Source organism: Gymnoscopelus braueri (genome assembly GCF_963280865.1).
Source record: "Gymnoscopelus braueri genome assembly, chromosome: 12".
Lineage (NCBI taxonomy): Eukaryota > Metazoa > Chordata > Actinopteri > Myctophiformes > Myctophidae > Gymnoscopelus > Gymnoscopelus braueri.
This window is the reverse complement of record NC_137614.1, coordinates 14,811,883-14,835,224: the sequence shown is the minus strand read 5'-3', so window position 1 is coordinate 14,835,224 and position 23,342 is coordinate 14,811,883. Positions and strand designations below refer to the sequence as shown.

General features: G+C 40.2%; 2 protein-coding genes across 3 annotated transcripts; both read right to left on the bottom strand.

Annotated features, from left to right (window-relative positions):
• Positions 1-1,315: 1,315 nt before the first annotated feature.
• On the bottom strand, positions 1,316-8,761 carry ppardb (peroxisome proliferator-activated receptor delta b). 2 transcript variants are annotated; one of them, XM_080445857.1, is made up of 8 exons: positions 8,306-8,761; positions 6,285-6,694; positions 5,503-5,654; positions 5,232-5,370; positions 4,885-5,087; positions 3,791-3,997; positions 3,450-3,693; positions 1,316-3,222 (listed from the first exon to the last, which is right to left on the bottom strand). In XM_080445857.1, exons 2-8 carry the CDS (start codon positions 6,631-6,633, stop codon positions 2,975-2,977), a joined length of 1,542 nt encoding a protein of 513 aa, XP_080301983.1. In that variant the 5' UTR covers positions 6,634-6,694; positions 8,306-8,761; the 3' UTR covers positions 1,316-2,974. The 2 variants fall into 2 exon arrangements, with proteins under 2 accessions (XP_080301983.1, XP_080301982.1); XM_080445856.1 differs by having other exon boundaries at positions 8,485-8,761.
• Positions 8,762-9,672: 911 nt separating this feature from the next.
• LOC308096940 (differentially expressed in FDCP 6 homolog) lies at positions 9,673-22,057 on the bottom strand. The gene is made up of 11 exons (XM_080444463.1): positions 21,912-22,057; positions 19,532-19,672; positions 19,056-19,241; positions 17,207-17,434; positions 16,731-16,877; positions 15,526-15,634; positions 14,687-14,985; positions 13,667-13,833; positions 12,749-12,947; positions 10,914-11,004; positions 9,673-10,213 (listed from the first exon to the last, which is right to left on the bottom strand). Exons 1-11 carry the CDS (start codon positions 22,005-22,007, stop codon positions 10,020-10,022), a joined length of 1,857 nt encoding a protein of 618 aa, XP_080300589.1. The 5' UTR covers positions 22,008-22,057; the 3' UTR covers positions 9,673-10,019.
• Between the last annotated feature and the right edge of the window lie 1,285 nt (positions 22,058-23,342).

The window sequence follows — 23,342 nt, the reverse complement described above, 5'->3', positions numbered from 1 at the left end:
GGTTCACATGACGCTTGACAGTCATGTTTCAGGGCTACTAGAAGAGGGTATGTTGAGCAGTTAACCAAATAGTGTATAAAACGTCCTAGATGTCAAAATGTCATCTAGTTGGTTGATTGATTGAATACTTTATTAATAGTATGCAAAAACAAGGTACAGTGGCACAGATTTATACAAAAGAATGATAAAAAGATGACCCAGATAAGCCCTCAAGAGCTTGTTTCCATTAAGATCCTGTTCAATTCATCCAGACGGTGGTTAACGTTATAACTTAGGGCTACTAATAACTATACTGTACCTGCAAGTGAAATGAGGCCTAACAGCATGATAAGAAGGATTTTTATATGGAAAACGCCGGTCTGCCATCTTTATCAAACTAGATCTCAAAACTTTCCCGACGAGGGTTGCAGCTGCTGCTCATCAAGACAATTACCACCAGCAGTGAAAATAAAGTCGATACGTCACGTTTTATTAGTAGACAATCACACCACGTGGGCGTGGCGTGCTCACTGACGAGCCAGTGACGACACAACCAAGGTCCCAAGACCTGGCTTAAACTATTAAATGTAAATCCTCAAATTTAGCTAGTGGCCACTGGCCAGTGGTGGCCAGTTAGAAACGCATGCATTATTCATTACACGTCCTTAATTGATTGTACATTAATAATATCTTTGTTTATTAGAGCCCACAACAGTGATTTGCAGTGGTGTAAATTACTACACATACTCAAGTACTGTAGGATAAGTACACTTGAGGTATTTTTATTTTCTTAAGTATTTACAATTTTCAGTACTTTTACTTCTACTCCACAACTTCTTCTTGGAGTAGTGGAGGAAAATATTATACTTTTACTCCACTACAATTATATGAAAACTTTAGTTACTTTGTAGATTTTTATCATTATTACAATACACACTAACCACTTAAGCCCTATATATATTTCAGCCATTTGAAAATAGCAGATCTACAAGCTCACAATGCCTCAGGCTGAAGTGGTTAATGTATTTTTTTAATAATCTTTTAAATAAATCTTCAAAGTAACTAGTAACTCAAGTTTTCAAATAATTGTAGTGGAGTAAGAAGTAGAAGAGTAGAAGAAAAGTATTGAACATTTTAAATACTTGAGTTAAGTCAAAATACCTCAAAATTGTAGTTAAGTACAATACTTGAGTAGGCCTACATGTACTTAGTTACTTTACACCACTGATAGAAATTTACCATCGTCATCCATTCTTTTGGGAATATGTTGGAGAAGAAAGCTGCCCACAAGAATATAGCTAATAGTTATGGTGAATGAAAGTTAAACTATACAAGTTGTTGTAACCATTTATTATGTTAGCCTAAAGTAACTTTACATTATTTGATTTATAGTTCTGCTCTTGTTTATTATAGTTTTGTCAATTCATTCCTTTGAGACAAGAGGTAGCTAACATGAAGGTTTACTAGCTTTTGTTTTACCCATACATTTAGTTTGGCACACTGCACATACACAAATATTCAGTGTACTAAAAGCAATGTTTAAGGCAAAATTCTGAAATTATATCAGCCAGTGGAAAAATATTATCAAAGAGATGGAACACAAAATACAGAGGTAGATATAGGGTAGATAAAGTTTCCCATTGGCTTTTCAGAATGGAACCTGCACATTGATAGAATAATAGAAGTAGGCTGTTATTGTTGATCCAATACAGAAGAGATCATATGACATAAGAAAGCAAAATGTTTTTCAAAGTTTTGCTTTTGAAATCCTAAAGAGAAGGGCCAGATATTGTAAGGCAGCTGTGTGTCGATCCAAGCAAGAGATTAGCACCGTGCTAAAAATAATAATAATCAGACTCTGTAGCTGAATCACAACATTAAAAGATTATTTTTAGCAGACTGGATTCTTTTGCCCACACCGGCCTGTCTACTTGTGGTCCAAGTATTCATTATAACATAAGGTTGGCTGCAATGATTTCTGCATTTGGTACAAACCAACATTCTAAACAGATTGTTATAGATCTATACTCATAAAATGTTGGTTATTGGTGTTATGTTCTTTAAAACACCACTAATTCATCAATTATTACAGAGAAGAAAATCCTTTTGTATCTTAAATTATTAAAAACAATACCCCCTCCAATTATATGTTGTAGTGTAATTAGTTTAAAAAACAAAACATGTGCAGCACAGTAAATTTATAATGATTACCCATTAGGTGGATGTCCTCGAAATAAACAGAAATCTGTTACTTGGGTGAGGACACTACCTTATTTACAAGTGAAATCGTATGTAGACACATTGACTTCTATGAACCCAGTTCACTTTACATTGTATTGTTAAAACAAAGCCACTGTCAGATGCAGTAGTAAAAATGTGTGAAGATGTAAACAAAAGTCAATTATGCAAAAGTAGTTGAACCAAAACGCCTGAGATTAAGTGGAGAAAAAAAATCAACCCACCACAGACCTTGGCATTATAATAAATTCTAGTACAGTACAACCTGACAACTTAATAGTCTCTATTTTGACCTATATGTATAGGAAAATAGAAATTCTCCCTTTACAGCAAAACTCAGAGGCAATATCAGTGGGGTTAAAGTCTCTTTAAACATTGATCTAAGGTAGGAGATTTACTGCATCTGCATCCCTCAGCTAATATTAAGTAGAAACTTGAATACAGAGTGTCTCTTAAAATTTTAAAACTATACATCATTCAGTCAGTCAGCTAAGTGACCGTTCTGATAAACTAGAACTTGCAACACATGATTCCAGACGCTGTGCTGGAACAACATTTTGACATCAAACCGTCTTTTTTGTTGTTTGTGTTAGCCCTATGTAACTACAGTATTAAAACTGTCTGCCTCTGCAGCTAACAATAAAATATGCTTGTGTCCAAACTCCAAAGCAATGCCAATCCAGGATGTTGTGTATGAAAACTTCTACCATTTCACTCTGAAATGGTACTTCCATAAAACAGTCTGTGCTGCACAACACTAATACATGTCTTTATAGATCTCCTGTAGTAGAGGGTGCAGTGAGGTCTCAGACTCTGTCTTTTTGATTTTCTGGACCAGTAGGGCATTTTCGGTGACCAGCTGCCGCAGGTCCGCCATCTTCTGCAACAGTTTGGGGAAGAGGTAGAGAGAGTCAGGGTGGTTTACTTGGAGATGCTGGTCCAGGGCCTGGAGAATGCTGTCCTGACTCTGCTCCACAAGCTTCACGTTCTGTAGCCCTGGACGGTCTGGAAGGACATAGGAGACACCAGGAAAAAACATAGTTAGCCATGTTTTAGTGGCATTCTGAAAATAAGTAAAATACCTATATAAATAGAGGTCAAGTTCATTTTGAATCAGATATAGATAGATATCCATCTCCATACATATATATCTCCATACATATATCTCCATACATCTACACACACAAACTATATCTATACACAGCCATTGATGTTCTTAAGTTTGGGCTCACCTCCACAGAGAATGATGGCAGCAACAAACATAGCCAGGTCGCTGTCATCCAGCTCTAAGGCGTTGAATTTGACGGCAAACTCAAACTTGGGCTCCATGATCTCACTAAAGGGCTTCCGTAGACTCCGCAGGAACTCCCTGGTCACAAAGCCTTTGCCGTTGGCCACCAACAGTCCATCTTTGTTCATGAGAGAGGGGAGCATGGCAAAAATAGCCTCGTGTACCCCGTACTTGAGCAAAGTCACCTACAGAATGCAGTTAGACATTGACTGAGCATTACAGACATGTTAACGTAAAGACATACATATCACTTTATTCTATGACATATTTCTGACAGCATACCTGGTCATTAAGGAAGAGGTCCACAAACCCTGGAATGCTCTTGGCGAACTCTGTGAGTTCTCTGACTGTCTCCACTGTAGTGCACTGACAGCGGTAGAACACGTGGACCCCAATCTCCTTGGTCAGGGGTGCACCTGGAACCAACTGGCTCCACACCAATCCACTTTCAGCCTGCCAGAGAGTGTCCATGTCATGCATCACAAAGGGCTGAAAGAAGAATAAGAATCATCTCCTTTTCAGTGGCCATCTGTAACTTCAAAGAATTAAAATATTGAGAAGAAATTTTTTAAGAAGTCATTTGTGGTCTTTCTGTTATACACAAAGAATCAATACGAATTGGGTACTTTCTGGTTCTATTGCACAATTTGATCGCTTCTGATCAGGAACATCAGGTGCGTTTATATCGCATCTTCATCTAAAGCGCTTTACAATGTACATTACATTCACCCATTCAACACGGATGGCGGAGGAAACCATGCAAGCCACCAACCTGCTCATCGGGAGCTTTTAGGGGTTCAGTGTCTTGCTCAAGGACACTTTGACAGTAACACAGTAGCAGAGTGGGAGGCCAGGATCGAACCGAGAACCTTCCGATTCCCAAGCGGCCACTCTCCCTCCTGAACCACTGTGACATCGACTTACAGTACATTGACAGCAACAGTACAATACACTTAAATTCCTTGACACCACCAATATTACAAGCAACAAACATGATGCGCAAGGCTTTCAGCCACAATGCTGTGACAAGTAAAAGTAAGAAGTTACCACTCTTGCCAAATTACTGATGGTGTTGCATTGACTGTGATGTCTTTCCATCATGCTGTACCTACAGTACTTTGTTTCTTGCCCTGAATCTGTATTCTTTTTAACTGCTGTGCTGTCCTTTGCGAGTCATGGCGACTGAATTTCCCTCGAGGGATCAATAAAGGTCTTATCCTATCTTACTAAATGAGCATGAATGATAAAAAAAAAGTGGTAAGAGAGAGAAAAGGTACAGGATTTCTTCTTTCTCTTGAGATATTAATAATTCTATATCTACAGTAAACCAATCAAGTTAGCCAGCTCAGATCAGTTGTTCTGAGGCTGTGGCGTACCGAGGCGTAGTTTGCTTTGCCTGTCAGGATGCTACGGGCCTTCTTCTTGGTCATGCTGAGGTTCTTCAGGTAGGCTGTGTTGACCTGCTTAGCCAGGCCTTTAAGATCTAAGCTCCCAGGGTTGCAGATGTTCATTTCCTCTGCCAGCAGGCCTGCCACCAGCTTCTTCCTCTCTGCTTCAGGCATACGTCCATATCTGATCGCTGGGCAAACATTTATATTAGCCTTCGCATTTGCATTATTGCCATGCCACCAATAGTTGAGTCACTCTTGTATTTGCAAATAAGTAAAATTGCATCAGATTTATAACTTAGTTCAAGATATTATATTTGTTTTCCCCCCCTCACCATCATGGGACATTCCCAAAGACAGGCACTTCTTGAAGCGACAATATTGGCACTTGTTGCGATTCTTTTTGTGAATCTTGCAGATGCGCTCACAGCGTTCATACTCCAGCTTCATTCGAATCGTCCGTCGGAAAAAGCCCTGTGTTACAAACAAGACAGCAGCCTCAGCACAAACAGGACAGCAGCCTCAGCACAGCACAAGAAATGCCATTATCATTCTTTCTTATCTGAAAGACAGCTAATGAACTGTAAGCCATTAACACACCCATACCTTGCAGCCTTCACAGGCGTGTACACCATAGTGGAAGCCAGAGGCCTTGTCCCCACAGATCTTGCACTCCATATTGATCCCAGCGCCTGTGCTGTCCTCTTGCCCAAGACGTAGCTGCTCCGACAGTGAAGGAGATGATGTTTGAGAAAGGTCTTCAAAAAGATATAAAATTATATTGGGGATAGAGTAGAATATTAACATGTCACCATGAATAGGGCTATACAAGTATATAACAGCTTATATTTCTATATTATCCTTATGTGCGTTTCAGTTACCATCATTTGTAAATAATTCATTTATTTAAAGCGGCACTATGTAACGTTTTTTTAATGATTAAAATGTAATTTTGTCCAATCTGTATGGTAGAGTATGTTAATACAATATAACGTATACAATTGGGGTGGTTGTATTTTGTCTCCCAGCTCTTCTATTGAGAAATTTAGATTGTGTCAAAGGTCATGTCTCACCTAGATACAGGATCTGACACGAATTTTGACCTAATGGTCAAGATTCAATTTATCCCCTGAGCAAGCAGGCAGGCAGGCTCTATTAGCTCAATGGTAAAAAAAAAATCAGCACTTGAGCAGGAAACCGGAAAAGTTACAATTAAAGTTAAGTTCAATTTAAATGTGGTAAAAAGAAAAAGACGTCAAAATAAAGTTTTGATCCCAAAATCATCAGAACAAATAGTCATGATAATTATTCTTAATCCAGGTCATTATTATGAATTTTGCCATTAGCCATCACACATTTACAGCTCTTATAAAGCTGCATTGTCTTACCTGTGTAGTTGGTGGAAGCTGTCGTTCTGGTTGGGCTGTAATCATCATTGTTCACATCCTGTTCCAGCATCTCTTTCTCTCCTGTCTGATGGTCTCCAAAAACAACTCTTGAAGTAGCAGATCCCTCTCTGTTTTCCAACTTTTGCTCCTCTCCATCCTGCTCAACATCTTCCCTGGCTTTCAGCTCAGTCAGGTTGCGCACTACTGTCCTCCTGCCTCTGTTTGAGGCTCCAGACTCAGCCTCTGGTGCCATCCTCCTCACATCAGCCATGTCCTGGGGGATGTTCGGCTCACAGTGGCCATTCACCCTCTCCTCCTGCTCTGTGGCAGGTGGCTGAAACCCATCCATGGTTTCTGTTCTGGCTGACAGAGTTGCACCCCTCCTGGGTCACGTTGCCAACATAGCTCACCTATATAAAAATAGAAAGAATATATTGAAAAATATGTACAAATAACCACAAATGGTAAATGGTGCATTTATATAGCGCTTTTTTCCAAAGCGCTTTACATAGATTGTGCATTACATTCACCCATTCACTCACACATTCATACACCGATGGCGGAGGAAACCATGCAAGGCACCAACCTGCTCATCGGGAGCAATTAGGGGTTCAGCGTCTTGCTCAAGGACACTTCGACACTGACTCTGGGGGAGCCCCCCAGCCCGGGATTGAACTGGGAACCTTGCGGTTTCCAGTTCACGCTACCCGGCCACTCTACCCCGGAGCCACTGCCGAATAGTCCCAAATGCAATGATTATGTACAATCAATACAACATAACTGCAAAACTTTGCTCTGTCAGCCAAGAATCCACATATGAGAGGGGAAAAAATCTTACTTTCACTATACAGCTAGTAGTTAACATTAGCTACATTAGTTGCCTCACAATTCCACGGGCAGCCGATGTAGAAAATAACATTTTTTATTGCGGCGAAGCCGCGCCTCCACCCAAGTGCAGCTTACTATGAAACCGTGCTCGGGTTGTGTGTATGTGTGTGTGTGTGTGTCTGTGTCTCTGTGTGCGTGCACTGCCTGTGTGCAGCCGTCAGAGTGCGCCAGAGTGCAGGAATGTAGACAATGCTCTGATTAAAATGCACAACAGCCTGCAAAACACACACACACGATGTCAATGTTCTCTCCCCATCACGGTGAAATAACACGGATTACAAGTCCGTAAATACACAATATTTTCGAGCTGCGTTCGCTTCCAGCGTTCGCGCGTCTTACTTGTGTGTGTATATAATATTATATATATATATATATATATATATATATATATATATATATATATATATATATATATATATATATATATATATATATATATACATACATACATACATACATACATACATACATACATACATACATACATACATACATACATACATACACACACACACATATACACACACACGTTTCTGCCCAACAGGTTTCTGCCCAACAGGTTTCTGCCCAACAGCAACAACAAATTTGTCACAGATTCTTTGTACTGTGTAAATTGAAGCCTGATTTCTTGGCTCAGTCCAATTGCACTGGGTAAAAATTGGGTTTCTTAGACTGGCATGGCCTTGACAGGACCAACACCAAATACATGAGCTATAACACAGTCAATATTTGTTAGGGGGATTGTAATGTAGCATAGTCTATGTGACTGTACCACTATACCACAGAGCAATCCAGAACAAATCTCAATCACAATTTAGTTGTAATAAAACCTGGCCTGTAAACGTTTTTACTAGCACGTTTCCATTAAAGGGCAATTGGTGGAGCTGTACAGACTTGTCACCCAGAGAGAATAAAACCTGTCACACTGGTTCTCAGAATATCTGCTGCTCCTGGCTTTTTATGAGGCTCTGAAACTGCATGTATGTATGGGGGTCGAGATGAATGAACGACTTTAAGTGTTTTAATTACATACAAAAACAGGCAGGCCCACCATCAAAGTTACTGTTTTAGAACGATAGAGCCATCTGAGAAACATTAGTGCATCTAGGTGTATATCTTATTTAGCAACTAACCTTAGATGTTGACAACTATCGACCTCTGTTCAATTGTTTACGTGGGGGCGACCCAAATTCCTGTCTTTAAATAGCTGGCTGGCCAAATTAATGGTGCAGGTGGTCTTCTCGAAGATTTCGTCTATGAGAGACTTCTCCTGATGGCAAAATAAATAAATAAAATAAAATAAATAGCCAACCTCTACGCCACTATGGTAGTCCGTCCTCGATTGATTGTTGACGAGTTGTGTAGACACTAGCAGGGAGTTAGCATTAGTAGCTAACGTTAGTTAGGCTGCTGCCAACACGTTATGGATTCCAGCTCCCGTGCAGACACGAGCAAACCAATCTCTTAGCTCAGCAGGAACAAACAATGACCTTAACTTGTACTTTTCTGCCATATCAAACCGAGATAAGCATAGCAAAGTGAACTGATATCCTACTGTGACAGACTGGCTCCCAGCATTGCTTCACTCTCTCCACCTTCTTTTACGTCTGCGATACATAGGGAACAGCGCCCCCTTTCAGTTAAAATGACTAAGTTTTCTTTTTAAAGCCCCTTTTATTTATACTCTGTGTGTGTGTGTGTGTGTGTGTGTGTGTGTGTGTGTGTGTGTGTGTGTGTGTGTGTGTGTGTGTGTGTGTGTGTGTGTGTGTGTGTGCGTGCGTGTGCGTGCGTGTATATTTATACACTATATATGTATGTATGTATATATATATATATATAAATAGATGATGTCACTTCTGTAACATATCACTTCCCTTTGCATAATTCACATGGACCACATACACACACACACACACACACACACACACACACACACACACACACACACACACACACACACACACACACACACACACACACACACACACACACAAAGCAGAAGTGGGGAATACAATGGAAACTCTTCTAGATTTCTGTAGCCTACCACAGCAAATGTAAAAAAAAATGTGTTGAATACCAGCAAATATAAAACTCGGGGTAATGTAGCAATTAATATTTTATTACAAAACCAAAGTTATAATACATTTAACTGGTAAGTTGCACATTTAGATTGCCCTAGGGCAGAGACAAAAAAAGACATGTGCCATAGTATTTACACGCATGTTAACTATCAATAGAAACAGGAAGCATAAAACTTCTCTCTGTGGCTCTTTTTCTTTTTCCCGGTTATTGTGATATCACGAATGGTTAGTTTCTAAGGTAAAATCACACTTTTCCCACAAAAGTTAAGCCATTTGACTTTACAGCTTGACCGAATTATAAAGAAGACTAAATTAATACATTTCTTCCATCAGCATTGGACATTAAGCGACAAATGCCTTGTTGCACTCTTAAGATTCAAAAGATAAATGATCTTGTTAGTCTTGTTTTCTTATCTGAGGTATTGTTTGTGACCACAGTCCTCACACAAGTTGCAGTCAATGTATTAATTTAGCAATACAATTCTACAAACATGATTTAATTTATCATTAAAACATTTTAAATTATTATTATCAGTGAGATGTGAGTAATTTAATTTCGAGATTTAGAACAAATTAGGTTGTAAACTCAGCTTTAACTGTACCCGCCACCCCACCATATAGCATCCCTTAAACTATTTGTCTTCAAGTGGCCACTTGGTGGGAATATTGTTCACATATTATACAGCAGATTCTTGCCCTTTTCTGAGACCCCATCAGAATGTCTCAAGTCAGACATCACAGCCAAGAGAGGCTGTGATGTCTGTATCTATGGGATATCCATGTCTCCATTTGAGGATTTAGAGAGGCGTTTCTCTCCCTCGCAACCAGTATTGTTTTTGACATTCTCCTTGCTCTCCTCATCTCGCTCCTCAGATCGCTGTCTGATCCGGAGTCCAGGGTCTCTCTGTGTGGGGAGCTGGAAAGTGGCGGCGTAAGAGCTTCCAAGAGATGGTCTTTTTTCTATAAACATTGAACAAGACCATTGAAAAAGAATATTAAGTTACTGTGAGTAGAAAATGAAAGTATACATTATAAGACTTGCAGATACCATCAGATATTAAGTCTATATGGACAATGTATTTGAGGAGTTGTTGAAATAGGCTAGAAGGCACAGAATACAAAAACAAAAAAATATAAATACTTTTTCCCCCTCTTTTAAATAGACGTGTTGTGAGCTTGTAGATCAGTTATCGGTTATTTTTTGAAGTGTATGAATGTTGCTTAAGTGGTTAAAGCATTGACAACACTGCAATATTTTACCACAGGAAAAAAGAGACCATATTTCTACATGATGCACAGTTCCAGTAAGTGCCAAGTAAACCACAAGTGCCAAAAGTACAAGTGTTATATTCACTGACCTATTTAACCGCAGCGATAAGAAAGGCATTTTGCACAAAAGTAAAAGCAAATGTACTTACACAACATGAGGAAATGTGGCTAATTTTGAGATAAAGCAAATACAACACTACTGTGTCTACTAAAATGCTTGTAATTTAAGATTACATATAGCACAATACAGTAACTTATTGTATATGTATATATTGTGGTGGTGTTTTTTAATCTATCACACAACTCTTAAATATGAAATGGTACCATATAATGGAACCGGAAAAACAGATGAATGTAAACCTGTAATTTTATTTGCAAATGTGTCACATACCCCCTGGTCCAATCGGACGCATTAGTCTGTTCATCTGAACATTCCAGTGTTTGACATTGGTACTGGCTTGGAAAAGCTTCCTCTGGGCAGCCTGTCAAACAACAATAGAGACTCAGTAAGGCCTATGAACCCAACAAGTAATGCATAGTGTGCAAAATCATCATCTCAGCAAAATTCTGAAACCACATTGGATTTTCAGACAGAGTTTGCAAAGTATATTGCCATGTTTATCTCTGTGTGCAGAATGATCAACACAATCTTGACTGCCACTCTAGTCACTAATAACACCTGGATTACAATATAAATACAAAAACTCAGAACATTCACCGTGACCATACATTATACAAGCTTACAGTACCATAGTATGCCATGCCTGTGTTGTTACTGTCCAGCTACTGTATACACATCAGAAGCATCATGTGGGAAGTATTTTAATATTCCTTTTTAGGTATTTTTGCTTTTGAAGATGCTTCTCAGCCACCAACACCTCTCAAAAGCTTGTTTGTGACTGTTCATGCTTTGCTATGAAACGAGCAAGATTTTTTTTTATGTTGTCTTGTTTCTTATAGCTTAATTTGTGTCTCCGCCAGGACGAAGGCATGGTCGAGACTATGTTTTGCACCCTGTTCGTTCGTCCGTCCGTCCGTCCATCCGTCCGTCCATGTGTCCGTCTGTGAACAGCTAATCTCCGGCACCGTTGGCCCGATTGCAGCGAAACTGTGCATGCACACTCCCTGGATGCCAGAGCAGAACCTCTGCCCGAATCTTTCAGATTGGCCTGTTATAACGCCACCAGGAGGCCGATTTTTGCAAAACACATTTCTTTATTTTACACCTACAGATTTTGTCCAAACATCACGTAAATCAGTACACAGTATCTCTATAGTCATTAAACCAAATGGGTCTTTGAGATTTTTCATATTCCATCCTGATTGGCTAAGATTGTCTTCCAAAGTTTACAGGAGTGGTCCGTTTTGAACAAAATGCCTCAAATCATGAACACAGCGTGCAATTGCCGTGAAACTTTGCACGCACATTGCCAGGCCAAGGAAAAAATGCCTCCTTACATTTTTCAAATCGGCCTTATGGTGGCGCTATAACAGGCCGATTTTTACCTATAACTGGACCAATCGGCGTGAATCTTTGCACGCACCCTCCCTAGAGGACAAGGAAAAACCATTGGCCCGATTGCAGTGAAACTGTGCGCACACATTCCCTGGATGCCAGAGCAGAACCTCTGCCCTAAATTTTTCAGATTGGCCATTTATAGTACCACCAGGAGGCAGAGTTTTGCAAAACACATTTCTTGATATTACTCTTACAGATTTTGTCCAAACATCACGCAAATCGGTACACATTAGCTCTATAGTCATGTGATCAACATGGATCTGTCCGACTTTTCATGATCAATCCTGATTGGCATCTAAAGTTTGCAGGAGTGGTTTGTTTTGAACAAAATGTCTCAAATCATATACGCAGTGTCCTATTGCCGTTGAGGAACACATGCCACTCTTTTCACATTGTCCTGTTATAGCGCCACCAGGAGGATGATTTTTTCTAAACAAATTTTTGTATATTACTGCTACAGAGTTTGTCCAAACATCACGCAAATGGGTACACATTATCTCTATAGTCATGTGATCAAGACGGATCGGTCCGATTTTTCATATTCCATCCTGAATTTCGAACATTGCTGGCCCACAATAATCTGACCTGCGAAGACATGTGCTCTGAGGAGCACTTTTTCTGCAATGCATCACAACGATCTTCCTTGTCGGGGGGCATACGTTCAGCAAGCGACACGGTTGTGCAACAAAGTATAAATTAGACTTTACCACCACGTCCTGGTCAACTTTGTGTCGGTTGGCACGGACTTCCTCCAACTGCACTTGGGCCTCAGCCAGAGACCGAGACTTGGTCTCCATCTCCTGCTTCAGCTCTTGTTTCTCCCTCTGGGTCTTCACGATGTACTCCTCCTGCTCCTCCCGGAGCTCCATGAGGGCCTTCATCTTCTCTTCCTCCTCAGCCAGCAACCTGGATGCAACAAGGCATATATATGTCTGTTTCATGATTAATGTCCACACAGAGCAAAATCTAACTCTGAGCGTAAAAATGGGCCTGTAAGGGATTACAAGTTAAATTTACATTTGACTGTGTAGTTGTTTAAGATGATCAAAGGAATACAAATGTTTCTGTGAGTGATGCTTAAATACTTGTAGATTGTGCATGAACATTTCATCTCAAGCTAAGACAGAGTGTAGACAAAAAGATCTGATTACAGCACTTGACAACTTCCTCTGTTGGCAGGTCTACAGTACTTCCTCAGGAACATAATGCAATATGACCCGCTTTCACCAGCAGATTATTGGCTTCACAGATGCGTTAGTAATTCCTGCCTTATACATGTGAAAACACCTGCCAAAATACTGTAATACGGAACAGGGTGTCCACGGGGTGGCCATAGCTTAGTGGAGAGGCCGTCTAGTATCAGAAGGTCACCGGTTTGCCTACCAGCCCCAGGATATGTGTCCAAATGTCCCTGAGAAAGACACTTAACCGTTAACTGCTCCCCCTCATCAAAACCATCTGAGCAGCCATCATCTGGATGAAGATAATAATAATTTAAAAACATGCTTTGCTGAAAGCTACAGTATTCGTTCAAACATGCTTTTATCTTCATCTTGTTTTGCGAGAGCAGTCACATGGTTGTTGTGTGTGTGGTTAGCAGTTACAACATACAGTTAACACCATACCCAGCCTGAGTATAACGGAAGGTCTCTTCATCCCGCCTGGCTTTGATCTCCTGCTGTAGAGCCTCCTCTAGACGCTTCTGCATCTCCTCCAGTTCCTGAATCCTCTTCCTCTGCTTTTCAGCTTCCTCCTCTTTCAGTACCATCTCTGCCTGCATGCTGGCCCGTGCCTGGAGACGTGTAGAAGGAAATTAAAATGAACATCTGTTAGACCACCTCAGTTCTACAGCAGGCCTGCGTTTCCCCCTCTCCTCATAAGGCAAGGCAATGCATGTTTATTCGTATAGCACATTTCATACACAAAGCCAATAAATAACGAATTGAAGGTATAAAATAAAAGGGAAATTAAAGGCCAAATTGCAATTATTCTCACACTATCAGCAATAAACTCGTATTCATCAGGCGTATCGTATCGTGCAGGAGTATTTATCCTTCTGTTCACTTGTATTTGTGGAGGGCTTGGCTTCCCAACCTCTCTGAACAGAACTTGTGTTTCCATCCAAGACATTTAATGTTCTAGTAGTGTTCCGCTGAACAATTTGTATGCACTCTGATTGTATTGGAGACCCAATACAATGATGGAATTTCCCCTCTGTTCCACTGACCTTTTAACCTTTCCCCAAACCTTTCCGCCAAATAATGTTACTCTTGTTGTACTTGTATATACTGTACGAGATGTAACAAATAAGAATCTGCCATCAAGGATGCCTCAAATGGATATCCCCCACCCCTTTCTACCTGTTCAAATTTCCTGTGCATTTCCTTGACACCCCCACAAACCCAGTGGGAGGTTAAAGTCTACATATCTCAAAGAGGCACATGCACATACATAATATTTTGTTGTGCTGGGTACCAAAAACTAAATAAAATAAAAGAGAAAATACCCACATATAGCTTTTGTGTGATTTGTTTTTATTTCTTTATTTCTTTGATTAATTAATTAATTAATTCAGAGCACAACAATATGAGTGAGTCTGTGTCAGGTGGTTAGACCCTCCTGTTACGTTACGTTACCCTCCTCACCTGCTCAGCCTCACGAAGCTGGACCTCCAGGGCCTGCTGGAGCTCCTCGTGCTGCTGACGCCTCCTCTGCTCGTCTTGCTCCAGGAGAACCTGAGCCTGCCTCTGCGCCTCCTTGAGGAGCTCCAGCTCTGCCAGCTTACGCTCCCGCTCCTCTTGCAAGGCTCGTAGCCTCTGCAACTCCTCCTCCTTGGCCTGACACCTCTTTTCTCGTTGCTCGCGCTGCTCGCGCCGCTTCAGCTTCAGGTCTTTGTGAAGGGAGGTCTTGTTCTCCACGTGCAACCTGATGGCTGTTTGAATGGCTGGGCACACAGGAGAGAGAAAAGTCATGATAGACTGTAATGCTTAATTTATGCTCCATTGAATGGCGGAAATAGACGAAAATAGCAGATACACATGGTCGACGCATTGTGAGCTTGTGGATCTGCAATATATACCAAAATGTATGAATTATTGTAAAATTTACTATATCAGTACTTTGTGCACACTCATTTCCCAATACAGAGGCAAATTCTATACCATAAATATATTTTAACCACGTTCAATCTGACTTTTGGGCATTATATGCATAAATACATAAATATCTATATCTTTTTGTATTAACTTTTTTTTTTTTGTGCAAAAATAGCACATCTACAAGCTCACAACACTTTACATGTGATGCGTTGTGAGCTTGTAGATTGGCTTTTGGCCATGAATACAGGTGTGTCTTGAGATGTTTACTTGCCCATAAAACCACTGCTGTGAGCACTTATATCTTTAAATGAGAGAATATGACAGGTCTGTGAAATGTAAATAATCAACATAAATATGAACATGAAGGACTAAGCGACCCTTCTGACCTGTAGTCCATTCCTGTCTCTGTTTGGTGTCTGAGGCACTCATCTCATAGCTCTTGGAGAAGGTTTTCAGGCAGAACATGCACCTCTTCCCATCTCTGTCTGACACGATCTGTGTGTGCACACACACACACACACACACGCACGCACACGCACACGCACACGCACACGCACACGCACACGCACACACACACACAAACACGCACACGCACACGCACACGCACACGCACACGCACACGCACACGCACACACTCACACACACACACACACACACACACACACACACACACACACACACTTTTATTATTCTAGACTTTTCAGAGATTCTATATCTTGCATGTTTTTGTAATCTAAAAATGATTTAAACTACTATTGTAGATCTACTATTGTAACATCATCTCATTCGAAATACCTTACTTGTATAGGCCATCAACCAACATTAATATCATAGGAATGACTCAGTTGAGTTCATTTAGAACAATGGTTCACAAAGTGTGGTCCAGGGACCCCAAGGGGTTCTTGGTGGGATTCCCAATGAGTCCCCAGCAAAATAAGAAACAGGTGACATAACACTTCACAATGTGAGGCGTTGTGAGCTTGTTGATCTTCTATTTTGGAAATAATGAAACACCCAAATACAGTATGTATCAATTTGGGGGTCCTAGACAAGGAAAGTATTTGAGAACCACTGAATAAGAAACGTGGCCCTGATGAGTTCACTTAGCTCATTGTGAATGTGAATCATAGTACTGTTGGCTCCATGTGTTGTCATGAGACATGCTTTTCTGACATTTGTTTGACATAGAGAACATATTTTTGCTTAAAAACTGCTCACTGCTCTTGCTCAGCAGCATCAGTTTGTATCCTTGGACCTTCAGGACACACTTGATGAAGGACCGTCTGTCAATTTCTATATAAATTGAAACAGAGCAAGTTCTAATACAGCAAGGGCTTTGGAGTCATTTGCACATTGTTTGTCTTGTGAAGTGACGTTGTCCTGTTATTGTCCTATATCTTGGAAATTGATATTGTCCTATGTTACAAGTGGAACTTTAACCAGAACTAATTCCTTTATGTCACATACTGGCAATAAAGTGATTCTGAGTTCTGGCAATAGGCTACTTGGAGTAGGCAAGTATTTTTACCCAGTATAATTTCCCCCAAATATCCTCTACTTTGATGTGAAATTGCGTCTCTGGGCTGCTTACCTCCACACAGCAGTTTCCATCTAGAGCTATGTTGCCCTGGCAGTCTTTACGGTCCTCGCAAGTGTAGTAGGCCAAATTACTGGGTCGTAGGGTAAACCAGCGCTCCTTCCAGTTTCTTCTCAACTGACCCTTTTTCCACAAATAGCCCTGGATGCATCCCAACCCAATATAATACTGATCACTGACAAAGAAAATGTATAGAGATCCAAACAGGAAACACTGATTAGGCTGCCATTGCCAGACTGATCACAAATGTTAACGGTTGAAATAAAGAGATATAAGGTTGAAAAGGTTTGGCTGCCCCTAGTTCGTTACCTGATCAGCAACACTTGAAGGACAGGACACCATTAGTGTGGTTGACTGTCTATCATCAACCATCACAAGTGTAATTTTTGTTTTCCATGACAACATTTCACATCCCAGGTGATCAGTCTGGCAATGCCAGGCCAAACGCTGATGGCAGGTAGGTTTCTTACCTCTTTGAGGACATCGCCAACTATTTCCCTGTACGCTTCTTCAATAGCCATACTGATTATGCTTTTATCCGTTCCTCTGGTTATCCTCCCTGAGTTCATCATCTCCAGAAAAGCCCAAACGGTGAAGCTGTTCTGTTGCATTGCATCTTGGGAAAGGAATTCTTCTAATTCACCATAGTTGAGCTCAGTGCTCATAGCCATGCATATCTTCTTCAGTAGGTACTCCACCTTAAAACACAGGGAACATACAGGCCTTGAGCTCATGCATGCAGATAAGGTGAAAGTGCACAACACAGTTTGCATTTGATTTGATCACTTGGTAGACAATTCATCTTCAGTAACCATAGCCTATACTTGAGTTGACCAATGTCCTCCAGGGATCTAAACTAGGTCCTCTAGTGTTTCCCTCTACACCAAATCTCTTCGCCAAAAATACCTGATCTACAAGCTCACAATGCATTGTGTTGTGAGGCGTTGTGAGCATAGACCCTGGCCAAAGGCCGGAGACTATGTTTTTGCTCCTGTCCGTGTGTGTGTGTGTGTGTGTGTGTGTGTGTGTGTGTGTGTGTGTGTGTGTGTGTGTGTGTGTGTGTGTGTGTGTGTGTGTGTGTGTGTGTGTGTGTGTGTGTGTGTGTGTGTGTGTGTGTGTGTGTGTGAAAACCATAGGGAGGTGTTCATTCTCTAGGGAGGTGTTCATTCTCGAGGTCGGCTGTACTTTTGATTACAGCTTAGAGGAAGCCTTCCTAACCAAATATCATCAGCTAGAGCAGACCATCTCTCAGCTAGGCTACAGATGTAAACTTTTGGTTTTTATCTTTGGTAGTCTAGGACACGTGCACAAGTTGGTTGTGAGGGGCCTTCAAATGGCCGGCCTCTCCAAAAGGAGGGCTAAACAATTAGCAAGGTACTGCTCAATATCAACTATTATAGGAAGCCGCTCAATTTGGAGGAGGCGTTGTTTCCTTTACCCATGATTGTTGTCCGCTGTGTTCGACAAGTATGCCATCTTTTGTTTTGTATATAACAATGCTCTGCCTTACATGCACTTTGTAATTGGCTGTTTTCCCTTTATCTGACTGCACTGGCAGTGTTTATGTCCTTTGTACATCTTGTACTTCTGTTTATGTGGACATAATGAGTGTGTGTGTGTGTGTGTGTGTGTGTGTGTGTGTGTGTGTGTGTGTGTGTGTGTGTGTGTGTGTGTGTGTGTGTGTGTGTGTGTGTGTGTGTGTGTGTGTGCACTGTTGGACAGACACTCCCAGTAGGCCAAGGAAGAACCTCCACCCAATCTTTCAAATCGGCCTCAGGGTGGCGCTATAACAGGGTCCTTTTTTACCTATAACTCCTGATTTTTTTTTACTGTAGGACCTATGGTTCATACAGTAAAAAACAAACTTCCCTGGATTCCTTGGATCATGTAACAACTCCCCAGACGTATGAGTCAAATCCTTCAGATTCCATTCCAATTTGCTATAATAGCCTTCCAGATTTTGCGGCAACCCGGCCTGGCGGAGACCTGTGCACATTTCTAGATGGTTTTGTTTTGGTATCTTTATGTTTTTCAGAATTTCCGCAGTACAGTATACAAGCTACTCCACCCTTTAAATGTCAGGCACACCATTGGCACCTCTGACTGTAGCGGTTATGAAAGTCAAACTACAGGAAACAAAAAAAACTGCAAGACGGCAACAAGCCCACACTGCTGCTGCAAGAACAGGGTGTTCAGGGAAGAGAAGAAACTGTGGTTTAGAAATGTGGACATTATATGCTTCAGGGCAGGCTACAGATTTCTGATTATTTCACAGTTTAATCACAAATGTCCTTGTCCTGAATAACTTGGTGAACCAACCTCATCGGGAACCATCACTAAAGGGTATTTGTCCTCAGAGAGGAAGTTGAAGAGACACCAAAGACGAAAAGCATCCTTTTCTGGCAGCAGAGTATCGCTGCTCCTGTCAGGTTTGTAGTTTTTCTTTGCCGTAAGAGTCCAACAGAGCTCATCAACATCTTCCTTCTTAAAACAGCCTTCTTCAACCTTGGGACATAACATGTATAACACTATGTCAGGTACAGAGAGAAGATCCCTCAATTCATAATTTGTTTCACATACAAATTTGGACCCATTATAACAAAATATTCATCTATTTGACTTGTTCTCTGTCCATGACGTATGATAATAACACACATTCACAGCAAAGTCTGACTATCAATTATTTCTGACAATTCTGAGATTTGGGTCCTGAAACACTGGTTGGAAAATAGTTTTGTTTTGGTATCATAATTTGATACATATACAACATGAATAGATGTGTTTGTTTGTAGCACCTTGTCCAGGATATATTTATTGAGGTAAGGCATATAGCCCTGGCTGGACACTGGTCCATCGTCATCATCCCTGAAGTGCTCCTCTAAAGCAACTGGGTCATGTGGAATAGACAGGACTGTGCACAGGTTATGAGAAAGCACCTGGAATACAATAAAGTGAGCAAACAAAGGTTATCACAAGGAAAACCTGAAAATTGAGAAATACACTTGACATAATTCTTTGGGAACTGATACATCTGTCTGATTGATGTCATGTTTCTTAATAATAGGCAGATAATAGATGTATAATTTCTTGTTAGTAAAAGAAGATAAAACTACTGGGGTGAAATAGTCACAATAAAGATTTCATTCATTGATATACTGGCACTGACTATACATTCTTGGCCTGATCGCAATTATTTTTGCGTAATCACCATAATGGTCAGAATCGTTTCTTTGTTGACATTTTTTTATACATTTTCAAAAGAGCCTATTTTGGCCATAGTACATTATTTATTTTGATTATTGGTACTGGTCATTTTCACGCCACTTCTTTGTATATTCAAATTATTTGTCATATCTTCCCTGTGCAATTTTTGTTTACAAAGCCTGAAAGCCAAACAGAAATGTAATTTTTACGTATATATATGTTCCAATGTTCAATGCCAAAATACAATTAAATTATTAATCGCAATTATTTGTATGACAATTACAGTAATTGTCAAGTGAAATTTCATGATCGTGACAGCCCTACTTTCAAGTGAAAGAATCATGTCAAGACATGCAAACAAGCCAGGATATAGCTAGTAGAGAGCCAATTATACAGTATATACTTGCCCAAAAGAATCTGTCACCATATTTTACAGAAACAGTGAATTAATACAAGAAAAAAGAAATAGAGGTAATATTAAACATCTAAAAGACTCAGTAAAACAAATGGTCATTGTTGATTCACTGCACTATAAAGCCTGCTATACTACGTTAGCATGGCATTGGCAGACTGATGACGTGGATTCACTCACACGTTCCTCCACGGTATCCTCCATGATACCGTGGAGGAACGTGTGAGTGACTCCACATCATCAGTATGGCAATGCCAGGCTAATACAACGTATAGCTCCAAGACTTTCATGTATTGCTTTATTATAAAGCCTATTCTGTTTGCACTGCGACCAATTTCTGAAATTGAAAGACATAATTACATTGTGACATAGCTGATTTTATCAGACAAACATCCTCGGTGTTTTGAAATACCACATCCTGTCTCCCTCAAAGCATTTGCATCAAACCTGCCTGCCATTAATCAGTAGTGTAAGCAGGGTTTAATTTGTAAACTATCAGATATACTTTCTTGTACAACAAATAGAGAACATAGCTATTTTAGCTATTTCTTTTTATTTGAAATTTGAAAATGTACCTAAAATTGGTACGACAGGGTTAATGTGGTTAACATACATTTTCACTTTAATTGTGATATTATCAAATATACATCAAACAGTCAGTGTACATTTTCCCAAAAGCAAATGCATGACACCCCCTCCCCCAGCAAATCGAACCCTGAGTGTATAAGAACACTGACACTGGGTCAGCCACTACACAACAGCCTGCCTTCACCAACAGGAATAAGCCTGGTCATAAGGTTCTGTTGTGAGCCAGCAGCACATGGCTGGATCCTGTGGGTGGCTGGCATGGAGTCTGGTCCAATGAAATGACATAATGATGAAATCAACACAGTGGCTTCATTGAGAGGCACTGGTGAGGACCATACATAGATAACAATAAACAAGACGCTTCAACTTGGTGTGGCCAGTTTTTTGTTTTGTTTTTTACAATGTTCTTTTGATATTTGTGACGTCATGTATCGAGCATACGCTATTCAGGTCCAGTGCCAGAGTACCAATTGCACTGCACATTGTTACATCATGGGCCCAGTCAAGGCACAACTTAGAGATGAGGGCTGCCATTCATATACAGGCTGAGAACAAACTGCTACTCTCCCGCTCATAGTTCTCAAGACAGAGATGCATATTGTGTGCCTTTCAGTATTGAGAGCATAGGAAATACACTATCAGCAAATTCTTTGTGAAATAACATTGGTTACAAAAGATTTCTTCACACAGGAAATGTCAGTTAAATATGCAAGTTCATGCCTGGCACCCCACCTATTCTTAAAGAACCAAAATGATTATTAATAGGACTAATTTAATAACTTTTTCCATTATAATAACTAATCTTCTGTAACATATTTGCTTCAATTTGCCTCACTCGTCCTAGGCTTGAGGACCGCATGATGCTCGTGAGAACGGAAATGAGGATTTCTGGTTGAAGAAAAGACATCTTAAAGTCATTGGTCCTAAAAGCATAGTCAAATCTCATCCAGTTAGAATATTCTTCCACTCACCTTGAGCTGAGACTTGGATACCTTGCCACTCTTCTCTAGATCCAAGGCTGTGAAACCATACCAAATTGACTTGAGTAATTCTGAACGCAGGTCCATGTCTGCTGCAATTTCACTTTCTGTTTTTTTTCTTCCTTTTCACAGCTCTTTCTCCTTTCTCTCTTGATACGTGGCCCTGGTGTGACACAGTGACAGGCTGCCACCCACACACCCAGTGGCTGATAGTGGGACCCTGTTTGTTTTATCAGACTCATTTTAGCGCCATCTGTTGGTGAACCACTGGAGGGACCCCAGTCTTTTTTAACAATGGGTCACAGATGAAAATATTTGAATGTCTTTTACAAACATTACATGCTGTATTTAAGAGAATACTGAATTTCTGATTCAAAACTCCAATCAACTCAAGTGTAAAACACCAGTCCCGACTGAGTAACCTGAATTTGGCTTTTTTCTTTTAAAGTGGTCAAGAGGGCTTTTTAGAATCTGTCTTAAACCTAGTGTAATATCAGTTAAAACAACAACAACAGCAACAACAACAACAACATATATACATTGCAGGTGGTGTAGGCCTACTGTGCCCATAAGCCAGGGCCATTGTTTCTATGTACTACTTGGTTTTATCAAATGTTATTGATTTTTTTTTTTTTTTTTTTAAAACACAATCTCAGGCATGTGAAAATATATACAAAGGTTTAACTTGCAAATATGTCTTCAAACAGTTCTATGTTAAGGCTGAAACGCCTGTTTCAACGGTTGCTCTCCACTGCAAGCATAGACTGCAGTAGATATATTTTTTTTTAAATTACGTCAGAAAATGTGCATTGATCACAACGGGGTGCTTTGTATTTATCACAAGACAATACTTTTAATCTATTGAACCTATTATTATTACTTTTAACTATTTTACCGTCATATTTTTCTTTTCTTTTTTATCACACTGTTGAGGATGTTTGAAGAACAATAATTTCACTGCCATATGAGACAGACAGACAGACAGACAGACAGACAGACAGACAGACAGACAGACAGACAGACAGACAGACAGATAGATAGACAGATAGATAGATAGATAGATAGATAGATAGATAGATAGATAGATAGATAGATAGATAGATAGATAGATAGATAGATAGATAGATAGATAGATAGATAGATAGATAGATAGATAGATTTGAACCTTGAAATAAAGCAATGGGGAGAGGGATAATATTATGACTATGGCGGTATACTCGCGGCAAAAAAATAAGAAAAGAATCCAGTCACGTGATAAAGCAACGTTGGCGTCGTTTCCATGGAGCTGTTTTTGCAGTCCTGATGCTGATTGGCTGAAGACAAAACTACCACGGCCATTGGTCAGTATGCGTTCTTCTTACAACCAATCACATGGTGCGCTTTTTACAAACTGAATTCTGGTTCAGGATGTTGTCAGTGTTG

Coding starts and splice junctions, on each gene's coding strand:
- LOC308096940 (XM_080444463.1), bottom strand. CDS start 22,007: ATGGACCTGCGTTCAGAATTACTCAAGTCAATTTGGTATGGTTTCACA. Junction 16,878..17,206: donor TTGGCGATGTCCTCAAAGAG/GTAAGAAACCTA, acceptor GGATGCATCCAG/GGCTATTTGTGGAAAAAGGG. Junction 10,214..10,913: donor GCGTCCGATTGGACCAGGGG/GTATGTGACACA, acceptor CAATGTTTATAG/AAAAAAGACCATCTCTTGGA.
- ppardb (XM_080445857.1), bottom strand. CDS start 6,633: ATGGATGGGTTTCAGCCACCTGCCACAGAGCAGGAGGAGAGGGTGAAT. Junction 3,998..4,884: donor GCAAAGCAAACTACGCCTCG/GTACGCCACAGC, acceptor TTCTTCTTTCAG/CCCTTTGTGATGCATGACAT. Junction 3,223..3,449: donor TGCCATCATTCTCTGTGGAG/GTGAGCCCAAAC, acceptor ATGTCCTTCCAG/ACCGTCCAGGGCTACAGAAC.